Source organism: Bufo gargarizans, chromosome 5 (genome assembly GCF_014858855.1).
Source record: "Bufo gargarizans isolate SCDJY-AF-19 chromosome 5, ASM1485885v1, whole genome shotgun sequence".
In the NCBI taxonomy this organism is placed as follows: Eukaryota; Metazoa; Chordata; class Amphibia; order Anura; family Bufonidae; genus Bufo; species Bufo gargarizans.
In genome coordinates, this window is record NC_058084.1 from 217,166,147 (window position 1) to 217,179,626 (window position 13,480).

At 42.0% G+C, this 13,480-nt stretch overlaps 1 protein-coding gene across 1 annotated transcript in view; it reads right to left on the reverse strand.

Annotated features, from left to right (window-relative positions):
• The window catches only part of ITPRID1 (ITPR interacting domain containing 1), a 144,560-nt gene extending 132,107 nt beyond the window's left edge, over positions 1 to 12,453 (reverse strand). Inside the window, exon 1 of the mRNA XM_044295460.1 lies at positions 12,398 to 12,453. Within this exon, the coding sequence (XP_044151395.1) occupies positions 12,398 to 12,453 (56 nt within the window). The remainder of the gene's footprint in view (positions 1 to 12,397) is intronic.
• Positions 12,454 to 13,480: the final 1,027 nt, after the last annotated feature.

The following is a 13,480-nucleotide window of genomic DNA, read 5'->3' on the forward strand; positions in this document are numbered from 1 at the left end:
CTAATGTACACTTTTTGAGCTAAAAATCATTTTTTTCAATTGGTCTCTATTAACAATATTAAATCTTTTTTGTGTACATAGCTGAAAAGCTGTACTAGCAGCCTGTGATTTTCTGTATTTTCTGTAATCTGGGGAGAACACGCAGACAGGCTCCTTATCTTTACCTATTCTCTGACCTTATAACCACTCATTAATGCTCAATTTAGTGTGGCTTAAATAAGGGGTTATGACTAGTAATGGAGAAACTTCAGCCGGGACGGTTCACGAACGCGATCAAATGTTCGCGACCCGCAAGTTTGTGGCGGCCCCTATTCACTTTAATGGCAGGTAAACCTGAAAAACCTTCAGCTCATATTTGCAGCCACCAAATACTTTGTAGAAGTGTACAAATAGTCCCACATAATAGACAGTGACATACTAGAGGGGGATCAATGACAAAAATTCCAACACAAAATTTGTATCTTAATCAGGGGACATTTTTATGCGTCTTAAAGCGAAATTCTCTGAAATGTGCCCTGTTGGAGCCTAGAAATTTTTTGTTTTAGGCCAAGGGAGTACGGGCCTTAAAAATTAGGCATTCACCTGACTTAAAGAAATTCAGATTATGTGGCTCGAGCTACTAAAACATAGCTAACAAAATCCCCCCTCTTGAAAAAAAAAAACTAATAATAGTTTAAATTCGATAACACGTTGTCGTCACTGATGTTGAATTCCTCCGAGACCGCAACAATTATTCATTTGGCGTAATTAAAAGAACAAGTAAGTATGTGTCTGGAGGTAGATTACACAGTCATTGGATATCAATTTTCCAGCAGGCCAGTGTACTATAGGCCCCAAAATGAATTCATTCAGCGTACATAAAAGAACAAGTAAGTACGTGGCTGGAGGTCTATTAGATGGTCAATGGATATCAATTTTACTGAAGGACAGTACAAATGCAGGTCAAATACTGTACATATGTTTAACCCCTTAAGGTCTCGGCCCTATTTCACCTTCTGGTCTTTTTTGCAAATCTGACCAGTGTCACTTTAAGAGCTAATAACTTTAAAACGCTTCGACTTATCCAGGCCATTCTGAGAGTGTTTTTTCGTCACATATTGTACTTCAAAACACTGGTAAAAAGGAAGTAAAAATAAATCATTTTTATTTATAAAAAAAAAAAATTACCCAAAATTTGCAAAAAATTACAAATTTCAAAGTTTCAATTTCTCTACTTCTATAATACATGGTAATAACTGCAAAAATAGTTATTACTTTACATTCCCCATATGTCTACTTCATGTTTGGATCCTTTTGGGAATTATATTTTATTTTTTTGGGGATGTTACAAGGCTTAGAAGTTTAGAAACAAATCTTGAAATTTTTCAGAAATTTTCGAAAACCCAATTTTTAGGGACCAGTTCAGGTCTGAAGTCACTTTGCGAGGCTTACATAATAGAAACCACCCAAAAATGACCCCATTATAGAAACTACACCCCTCAAGGTATTAAAAACTGATTTTACAAACTTTGTTAACCCTTTAGGTGTTCCACAAGAATTAATAGAAAATAGAGATACAATTTCAAAATGTAACTTTTTTGGCCGATTTTCCATTATTATTTTTTTTTTTACCGGTTACAAAGCAAGGGTTAACAGCCAAACCAAACTCAATATTTATGGCCCCGATTCTGTCGTTTACAGAAAAACCCTATATGTGGTTGTAAACTGCTGTACGGGCACATGGCAGTGCGCAGAAGGAAAGGAATACCATACGATTTTTGGAAGGCAGGTTTTGCTGGACTGGTTTTTTTGACACCATGTCCCATTTGAAGCCCCCCTGATGTACCCCTAGAGTAGAAACTCCATAAAAGTGACCCCATCTAAGAAACTACATCCCTCAAGGTATTCAAAACAGATTGTACAAACTTCATTAACCTTTTAGGTGTTCCAGAAAAGTTATTGGCAAATGGAGATGAAATTTCAGAATTAAAATTTTTGGGCAAATTTTCCATTATAATCCATTTTTCCCAGTAACAAAGCAAGGGGTAACAGCCAAACAAAACTCAATATTTATGGCCCTGAATCTGTAGTTTACAGAAACACCCCATATGTGATCGTAAACAGCTGTACGGGCACGCGGCAGGGCGCAGAAGGAAAGGAATGCCATGCAATTTTTTTAAGGCAGATTTTGCTGGACTGTTTTTTTTTACACAATGTCCCATTTGAAGCCTTCCTGATGCACCCCTAGAGTAGAAACTCCAAAAAAGAGGCCCCATTTTAGAAACTACGGGATAGGGTGGCAGTATTGTTGGTACTAGTTTAGGCAAGATAACAAGAAATAGCTGTTTTGGCACCATTTTTATTTTTTGTTATTTACAACATTCATCTGAAGGTTAGATCATGTGATATTTTTATAGACCAGGTTGTCACGGATGCGGCAATACCTAATAGGTATACTTTTTTTTTATTTATGTAAGTTTTACACAATGATTTCATTTTTGAAGCAAAAAAAACAAACATGTTTTAGTGTTTCCATAGTCTGAGAGACATAATTTTTTCAGTTTTTGGGCGATTACCTTGGCGAGTACCAGTACGTCATGGGTCCTTAAGAACTCGGGATCCATGCCGTACCGGTAAGTCATGGGTCCCTAAGGGGTTAAATGAACTAAGAATATAAAATTTGATTAAAAACATGGCTAACAAAATCCCCCCTCTTGAAAAAACCCTAATGATAATAATTGAAACAAGTGGTCGCCACAGGTGTTGAATTCCTCCGAGGCACAAAACATTAGGCATTCAACGGACAGACAAGGCCTTTTATGTATTTACCTAAGACAGGGACCAATATTTGTACTGGGTGGTGGTGGATATTTGTGGGCTGGCATGAGGAAATTCAATTAAATGTGGTTGTCACAGGTGTTGAATTCTTCCGAGATCCATGCCTCATTCATTTTCGTGAGCTAGGCGAGTGCGCTTAACGGTCATGAGCCCCCCTGCTGCGCGGACGTCATTTTGGACAGGAGAATCGATGAGGGGCAAGCCAACAGTTCCATGGAAAATTGTGCCAGCTCTGGCCACAGGTCAAGGCTGCACATCCAGTAGTCCAGAGGTTCCTCGCTTTTAAGAGCGTCCACATCGGCCGTTAACCTGATGTAGTCGGACACCTGTCGGTCTAGGCGTTCCCTGAGGCTGGATCCGAAGGGCGGCTGTCGATGGGTTGGCTGCAAGAATGATCTCATATCCGAAGTGACCAACACATCTTCAAACTGCACTCTTCTTGCATGCGCTGCTGGATTGGTACCCAAAACTGTTTCTCTGTAAGTGGAAATTCCTCTGCCAGCACCCGCAAAAGCAGAATGCAGCATTTCTCAAAGCAAGGCATTGAAGTGCTGCATTCTGACAGCCCTCTGTGATGCTGGTAACATGTCTGCCATTTTGTGTTTGTTCCCGGGGTCTAAGTACATTGCCAACCAGTATTGGTCCTTGCCCTTTATGTTTTTTATACAAGGGTCTCTCTTTAAACACTGGGGCATGAAGGTCCCAATTTGCACCAAACTGCAAGCGGTGGAGAGGCCTGGCTCCTGCTAATTGTACAGGATAATGTCACCTTTGATCTCCTCCCCCCAGCCAAGGGCAGGAACAGGGATTCCAGAAAAGTTTAAAGAATGCTCTTCTTGCTCCTCCTCCCCCAGCCACCATCCTCCTCTGACTCCTCTTCAGACTCCTGTTGACTTGTCTCAAATGGAGTAGACCCCCTGGGAATTCATCCAGCATTGCGACTTCCGATCAATGACATGATGCAATGCAGAAAGAAGGCGAAAGGTACGATGTCACTGATGGCGCCCTGGCTACGACTAAATAGTTTGGTGATCTCATCAAATGGCTGCAGAAGTCTGCATGCATCGCAAATAAGCAACCACTGGCGCAGTAAAAAAAAAAAAACAAGCTCCCAGAACCTGTCCTGCCGCAGAGTTCGTACAGGTAGTCATTAACTCCACGTTCCTGGACGTATGGGAATTTGGCAGCAGATTGGCACCATTGTCGCACGCCACTTTGCCCCCTGTCAAATTGAGTGGGGTTAGCCACTGATCGGTCTGTGAACGCAAAGCTGAAAGGAGTGCAGGACCAGTGTGGCTCTTGGTTCCAGGAACAACAGCCGCAACACAGCATGGAAAAGTCACACCTGGCATGTCAAATAGGTTCTGGGGAGCTTGGGGGACGCAGCGGAAGAGGCGGTAGCAGTGGAAAAGGAAGAGTCAGCTGAGGAGGAGACTGAGCCTGGAGTAGGAGGAGGAGTTGAAGAAAAGGCAGGCCTGCATGCAATACAAGGCGGTAACACCAAGTCTACATGGGTGCCACAGGTTGCATGCTTGATGGCCGTCAGAAGGTTCACCCAGTGGGCAGTAAAAGTTATGTACCTTCCCTGTGTTTGATAGACCACATGTCTGTGGTCAGATGTACCTTGGCACCAACACTGTGCCAGAAAAACATTAATTTGCCGCTAAACGTGGCCATATAGCTCCAGGATGCCCTTCTGGGAGAAATATTTCCTTTCCGGGTACCTTCCATTGCGGTGTGCCAATGGCCACAAATTTTTTAAAGGTCTCCGAGTCCACCAATTTATATATATTTATATGGCAGTTCCGACAAGCCAGCTGTCAGCCGTTTGGCAAGAGGGTTATCCGGCGTTATCATCTTTTTTCGCTCGAACATTTGGTCCACAGATGCCTGCCTTTTGCCAGATGAACGCGACGACGGCACGGTGGAAAGTGGAGTGGAGGACAAATGGGATGAGAGAGGAGAAGAAGAAGGAGAAGAGGTAGGATGTGGAGCACCAGGAATGAGTCTTTGTGGGTTCTGACGGTGTTGCTTCCACTGGGCTTGTGATGGGAGGCCAGGTGCCTTCTTAAGGCGGTCGTCCCTAGGTGAGTGTTGGGCTTACCGCGACTTATGCATTGACAGCACAGGCTGCAGATGGCAACACTATTGTCAGCAGCGGACACATTAAAAAAAGCCAACATTGTAGAGCAATGTGTTGTTGTCCTGGGAGCACCAGATGTGACCATGCATGGTGGATGGCTCATTCCAGATACATTAGCAGTCTGCTTTTTGACTCCTGTGTACTGTAAGTTCTGTCTGCTTCTCATCCTTCTCCCCCCTATCTGCTGCTCTGTCTCTCCCTCTGAACTCCTCTCCTCTTCCTCTCTTGTGGGCACCCACGTAATGTCCATGGACACATCATCATCGTCCCCTTCAACACCACTGACATTAGAGATCTCAGAGTAGGCAGCAACAGAGGGGACCTCCCTCCTTAGGCTTATCTGGGTACTGTCGTCAGACTGATGGGTGGCGACCTTTGAAACCTCCTCTTTCTGATCCGATGCCAAGAATGGATATTGTAATGGATGTAAAAATAATTCCTCTGACTCGAGTGGAGGGGATATGGTGGTGGTGGTGTGGTGTCTTTGGAGGTGCACACAGCAGAGAGTGAAGAGGGTGCAGATAGAGAGGATGAGAACGGTGCAGAAGCGGAAGGCTGAGTGAGCCACTCAACCAAGTCTGGTGCATCCTTTGACGTAATAACACACACCTTCTTCAACATCCCACTTAGGCTCAGGCCTGATGCACCTGCCCAACCCCTATCACCCCTGCGGAATGGCCTGCCTCTTTCTCTGCCTGTCATTTTCAAAATGTCCCTGTTACAAAAGCCCCTATAGAAGAGCAGTATTTGTGGAAGAAGGTATATCACAGCCCTGCTTCAATCAGTTTTTTTTTTGGGGGGGGGGCAACTGGTATATCACACCAGTAGAAATGATTTGTTCCAATGTCGTTTGTCACAATCTGTAGCTGAGGAAACGCAGCTGAACGGCAAACAAATGCTGCACTACCCAAATGCACTATATAGAAGGTATATAATTGGTATATAACACCCCTGCTACAATCAGTTTTTTGGGGAAGCAACTGGTATATCACACCACTAGAAATTATTTGTTCCAATGTCGTTTGTCACTATCTGTAGCTGAGGTAACACAGAAAAACTGCAAACCAATGCTGCACTACCCAAATGCACTATATAGAAAGTATATCATTGGTATACAGTCATGTGAAAAAATTAGGACACCCTTTGAAAGCATGTGGTTTTTTGTAACATTTTTAATAAAAGGTTATTTCATCTCCGTTTCAACAATACAGAGAGATTAAAGTAATCCAACTAAACAAAGAAAACTGAAGAAAAGTCTTTTCAAGATCTTCTGTAAATGTCATTCTACAAAAATGCCTATTCTAACTGAGGAAAAAGATAGGACACCCTTGCCCCTAATAGCGAGTGTTACCTCCTTTGGCTGAAATAACTGCAGTGAGACGGTTCTTGTAGCCATCTACCAGTCTTCGACATCGGTCTGAGGAAATTTTACCCCACTCCTCAATGCAGAACTTTTTCAGCTGTGAGATGTTTGAGGGGTTTCTTGCACGTACAGCCCTTTTCAAGTCACCCCACAGCATCTCAATGGGATTCAAATCTGGACTTTGACTTGGCCATTCCAGGACTCTCCATTTCTTCTTTTTCAGCCAATCTTTGGTTGATTTACTAGTATGTTTTGGGTCATTGTCATGTTGCATGGTCCAGTTCCGCTTCAGCTTTAATTTTCTAACTGATGGTCTCACATGTTCTTCAAGCACCTTCTGATACACAGTAGAATTCATCGTGGATTCTATGATGGTGAGCTGACCAGGTCCTGCTGCAGCAAAGCAGCCCCAAACCATGACACTTCCACCTCCATGCTTCACAGTTGGTATGAGGTTCTTTTCTTGGAATGCTGTGTTTGGTTTACGCCAAACATGTCCTCTGCTGTTGTGTCCAAATAATTCAATTTTGGACTCATCTGTCCAAAGAACATTATTCCAGAAGTCCTGGTCTTTGTCAACTTTATCTCTGGCAAATGTCAGTCTGGCCTCGATGTTTCTCTTGGAAAGCAAAGGTTTCCTCCTTGCACACCTCCCATGCAAGTTAAACGTGTACAATCTCTTTCTGATTGTAGAGGCATGTACTTCTACATCAACAGTAGCCAGAGCCTGCTGTAGTTCTCGAGATGACACTTTAGGGTTTTTGGAGACCTCTTTTAGCATCTTGCGGTCTGCTCTTGGGGTGAACTTGCTGGGGCGACCAGTCCTGGGCATGTTGGCAGTTGTTTTGAAAGCCCTCCACTTGTAGACTATCTTCCGGACAGTGGAATGGCTGATTTCAAAATCTTTTGAGATCTTTTTAAATCCCTTCCCAGACTCATAGGCTGCTACAATCTTTTTTCTGAAGTCCTCTGACAGCTCTTTTGCTCTCACCATGGTGCTCACTCTCACTTCAACAGTCAGGAGCACACCAAACTAAATGTCTGAGGTTTAAATAGGGCAAGCCTCATTCAACATGCAGAGTAACGATCTACTAATTATGTGCACCTGGTGTGATATACCTGTGTGAGATCTGAGCCAATTTAAGAGGGAATACATGTGAGGGTGTCCTATCTTTTTCCTCAGTTAGAATAGGCATTTTTGTAGAATGACATTTACAGAAGATCTTGAAAAGACTTTTCTTCAGTTTTCTTTGTTTAGTTGGATTACTTTAATCTCTCTGTATTGTTGAAACGGAGATGAAATAACCTTTTATTAAAAATGTTACAAAAAACCACATGCTTTCAAAGGGTGTCCTAATTTTTTCACATGACTGTATAACACCCCTGTTGCAATCACTTTTTTTGGGGGGGGGGGCAACTGGTAAATCACACCAGTAGAAATTATTCGTTCCAATGTCGTTTGTCACTATCTGTAGCTGAGGTATCGCAGAAAAAAAGCAAACCAATGCTGCACTACCCAAATACACTACAAACCGGATTCCCAAAAAGTTGGGACACTATACAAATCGTGAATAAAAACTGAATGCAATGAAGTGGAGGTGCCAAGTTCTAATATTTTATTCAGAATAGAACATAAATCACGGAACGAAAGTTTAAACTGAGAAAATGTACCATTTTAAGGGAAAAATATGTTGAATCAGAATTTCATGGTATCAACAAATCCCCCAAAAGTTGGGACAAGGCCATTTTCACCACTGTGTGGCATCGCCCCTTCTTCTTACAACACTCAACAGACGTTTGGGGACTGAGGAGACCAGTTTCTCAAGTTTAGAAATAGGAATGTTCTCCCATTCTTGTCTAATACAGGCCTCTAACTGTTCAATCGTCTTGGGCCTTCTTTGTTGCACCTTCCTCTTTATAATGCGCCAAATGTTCTCTATAGGTGAAAGATCTGGACTGCAGACTGGCCATTTCAGTACCCGTATCCTTCTCCTACGCAGCCATGATGTTGTGATTGATGCAGAATGTGGTCTGGCATTATCTTGTTGAAAAATGCAGGGTCTTCCCTGAAAGAGATGACGTCTGGATGGGAGCATATGTTGTTCTAGAACCTGAATATATTTTTCTGCATTGATGGTGCCTTTCCAGACATGCAAGCTGCCCATGCCACACGCACTCATGCAACCCCATACCATCAGAGATGCAGGCTTCTGAACTGAGCGTTGATAACAACTTGGGTTGTCCTTGTCCTCTTTGGTCCGGATGACATGGCGTCCCAGATTTCCAAAAAGAACTTCGAATCGTGACTCGTCTGACCACAGAACAGTCTTCCATTTTGCCACACTCCATTTTAAATGATCCCTGGCCCAGTGAAAACGCCTGAGCTTGTGGATCTTGCTTAGAAATGGCTTCTTCTTTGCACTGTAGAGTTTCAGCTGGCAACGGAGGATGGCACGGTGGATTGTGTTCACTGACAATGGTTTCTGGAAGTATTCCTGAGCCCATTCTGTGATTTCCTTTACAGTAGCATTCCTGTTTGTGGTGCAGTGTTGTTTAAGGGCCCGGAGATCACGGGCATCCAGTATGGTTTTACGGCCTTGACCCTTACGCACACAGATTGTTCCAGATTCTCTGAATCTTCGGATGATGTTATGCACAGTTGATGATGATAGATGCAAAGTCTTTGGAATTTTTCACTGGGTAACACCTTTCTGATATTGCTCCACTATCTTTCTGCGTAACATTGTGGGAATTGGTGATCCTCTACCCATCTTGGCTTCTGAGAGACACTGCCACTCTGAGAAGCTCTTTTTATACCCAATCATGTTGCCAATTGACCTAATTAGTGTTAATTGGTCTTCCAGCTCTTCGTTATGCTCAAATTTACTTTTTCCAGCCTCTTATTGCTACTTGTCCCAACTTTTTGGGATTTGTTGACACCGTGAAAATTTGAATCAACGTATTTTTCCTTTAAAATGATACATTTACACGGATTAAACGTTTGATCTGTCATCTACGTTCTATTACAAATAAAATATTGACATTTGCCATCTCCACATCATTGCATTCAGTTTTTATTCACAATTTGTTTAGGTAACGCAGCAAAACCGCAAACAAATGCTGCACTACTTAAATGCACTATATAGAAAGTATATAACTAGTATATAAAACCCCTGCTTCAATCAGTTTTTTTGTGGGGCAACTGGTATATCACACCAGTAGAAATTATTTGTTCCAATGGCGTTTGTCACTATCTGCAGCTGCGGTAATGCAGCAAAACCGTAAACAAATGCTGCACTACCTAAATGCACTATATAGAAAGTATATTATTGATATATAAAACCCCTTCTTTAATCAGTTTTTTTTTTTTGGGGGGGGGGGGCAATTAGTATATCACACCATTTGAAATTATTTATTCCAATAGTGTTTGTCACTTTGTGTAGCTCAGGTAACGCAGCAAAACCGCAAACAAATGTTGCACTACCTAAATGAACTATATACAAAGTATATTATTGGTATATAACACCCCTGCTTCAACCAGTTTTTTAGGGGGCAACTGGTATATCACTCCTAGCAGAAATTATTTGTTCTAATGTTGTTTGTCACTATCTGTAGCTGTGGTAACGTAGAAAAACCGCAAACAAATGCTGCACTACTCAAATGCACTATATAGAAAGTATATAATTGGTATATAGCACCCCTGCTTCAGTCAGTTTTTTTGGGGGCAACTTGTATATAACACCAGTAGAAATTATTTGTTTCAATGTCGTTTGTCACTATTTGTAGCTGAGGTAATGCAGCAAAACCGCAAACCAATGCTGCACTACCCAAATGCACCATACAGAAAGTATATAATTGGTATATAACACCCCTGCTTCAATTACTTTTTTTTGGGGGGGGGCAACTGGCATATCACACCAGTAAAAATTATTTGTTCCAATGTCATTTTCTCACTATCTGTAGCTGAGGTAATGCAGCTAAACTGCAAACAAAGGCTGCACTACCCAACTGCACTATATAGAAAGTATATAATTGGTATATAACACTCCTTAAATCATTTTTTTGGGGGGGGCAACTGGTATATAACACCAGTAGAAATTATTTGTTCCAATGTTGTTTGTCACTATCTGTAGCTGAGCTAACACAGCTAAACCATAAACAAATGCTGCACTAACCAAATGCACTATACAGAAAGTATATCATTTGTATATAACACCCCTGATTCAATCAATTTTTTTGGGGGGGGGGGGGCAACTGGTATATCACACCAGTAGAAATTATTTGTTCCAATGGCGTTTTTCACTTTCTGTAGCTGAGGTAACACAGCTAAACCGCAAACAAATGCTGCACTACATAAATGCACTATATAGAAAGTATATTATTGGTATATAACACCCCTGCTTCAATCAGTTTTTATGGGGGGGAAACTGGTAAATCACACCAGTAGAAATTATTTGTTTCAATAGCGTTTGCCCCTCTGTGTGGCTGAAGTATCGCAGCAGAACCGCACACATCTGCTGCACAATACTAATGCACTATAATATACTTTCTATGTTAGAAAGTATATTATAAGTATATTACACACCTCAGTAAGTCACACCTGTATATAGAACACCTATACCAGTCCTTAAAAGCACTTTTGTGCCTTATTAGCTAGCGTTTGGTGTCCCTAACAGCCTGTCCCTGCTCCACACAGCAACCTCTCCCTACACTGGCAAAAGACTGAATATAAAATGGCGGCCAGATCGGGTTTATTTATAAGGTAGGGGGTATGTCCATGTGCTGAAACGTCTCATTTGGCTGTCCTGTACCACCTGATGGATGTGTCATGGGTCAAAGTTCTTCACAATGTAAAAGAATATGGCCCCGGCGGACATCGCCATATGTTCGCCAGTTCGGCCATCTCTATTTATGACCTCTTAGCAGTTTAGAAATAAGGGATATTAGATGACCAGCATAAAGTGAAAGTACCAGTCACACAGCTAGTAAAACTGTTAACTCTTTGTGACAGAACATTTTGATATTTTTAATAAAGGCCAAATAAAAATATGATTTTTTTGCCAAAAATTTGTGAAATGCAATCATAATAAAAAATTGCCTCTAAAGGTCTACATAGCCTTTAAACATTGGTACTTGTATGCTTTTAATAAGCTATCCAAACTACAAAAGAATGGATTGTAATACAAACAATGCACCTTTAGCAGCCTTTGAATAAGCCTGTACAAATATGTTCCAGCCCTTTGCTAAGTGTTTGCGATTCTGAAATATTCCTAAGAAATAATTTTCCTGCTTCCGCAACGGAATCGAACATGTCACCTATATATCTTTACCTATTAGGAACAAATATTGATACATTCTTTTTTTCTACTTTGCTTTTATTTTCTGGTTGTAGATTTTTATATTCTGTTTTAGGCACATGAATAAAGGGGTGGCTATCTTTCCTGAGCTGCTGTTCAGGGATATAATTTAAAGAGATTTCTACAGGACAAGAAGTGTTAGCCTATTGTTAGGCATTGTGGCCAGTAGGGAAACTGTAGTATTTTAGTATAAAAATAAAAATAAAGTGACATGGAACATAAAAAACACTCTAGAACAATTATGTTTAACATAAAAGTATGAATGATAAAATTACATTTTCAAATAACAAATTATCTTTAAAGGGAACCTGTCACCGGGATTTTGGGTATAGAGCTGGCCGCTAGCACATCCACAATACCCGATTTGATACATATGAAAATTAACCTGAGATGAGTCAGAGCTTGAAAATATGACTCTTCTCTGGTCACACAAGTAAGATATGACTCTTTTATGTTAATTTGCATATGTATCAAATAAATTTTTTTTACACAATAAAAGCACACAGAGCTATGGGGACTGGATATTGTGCATGTGCTAGGGGCCATCTAGCAACCTATGTCCTTAGCTCTATACACAAAATCCCGGTAACAGATTCCCTTTAACTCCCTTCCATTTAGCCGTGTAATCACTGCAAGCAGGTAGTTAGCACTTAGCGATGTACTATTATGGTACTATGGTGGCACAGGCTCAGGAGCTGTGCCTGAGCCATTGCTTACGGGTGCCAGATGTATGGTACAGCTATTGTATCTTCTCTTGCCACTTTGCCACCCATGATGCAATCAAAGGGTGCCGAGCGGTTGCTATGACAGCCTGAGGCTTGACTAAATAGGTGTTATGCTACTTTTTACAGTAACGTAACACTACCATGTACAAGTATTGCAGTGTATTATATTAGTCATCAGAAGATTGCATGTTCAAGTAAAAATCATACGGACGTCTGAATGGAGCCTTACAGGGGGGTGATCAATGACAGGGGGGTGATCAATGACAGGGGGGTGATCAGGGAATCTATATGGGTGATCACCTCCCTGTCATTGATCACACCCCCTGTAAGGCTCCATTCAGATGTCCGTATGTGTTTTGCGGATCCGATCCATGTATCCGTGGATCCGTAAAAATCATACGGACGTCTGAATGGAGCCTTACAGGGGGGTGATCAATGACAGGGGGGTGATCAGGGAATCTATATGGTTGATCACCTCCCTGTCATTGATTACCCCCCTGTAAGGCTCCATTCAGACGTCCGTACGTGTTTTGCGGATCCGATCCATGTATCCGTGGATCCGTAAAAATCATACGGACGTCTGAATGGAGCCTTACAGGGGGGTGATCAATGACAGGGGGGTGATCAATGACAGTGGGGTGATCAGGGAATCTATATGGGTGATCACCTCCCTGTCATTGATCACCCCCCTGAAAGGCTCCATTCAGACGTCCGTATGTGTTTTGCGGATCCGATCCATGCATCCGTGGATTCGTAAAAATCATACGGACGTCTGAATGGAGCCTTACAGGGGGGGTGATCAATGACAGGGGGGTGATCAGGGAGTCTATATGGGGTGATCACCCCCCTGTCATTGATCACCCCCCTGTAAGGCTCCATTCAGACGTCCGTATGTGTTTTGCGGATCCGATCCTTGTATCCGTAAAAATCATACGGACGTCTGAATGGAGCCTTACAGCGGGGTGATCAATGACAGGGGGGTGATCAATGACAGGGGGTGATCAATGACAGGGGGGTGATCAGGGAGTCTATATGGGTGATCAGGGGTGATCAGGGGTTCATAAGGGGTTAATAA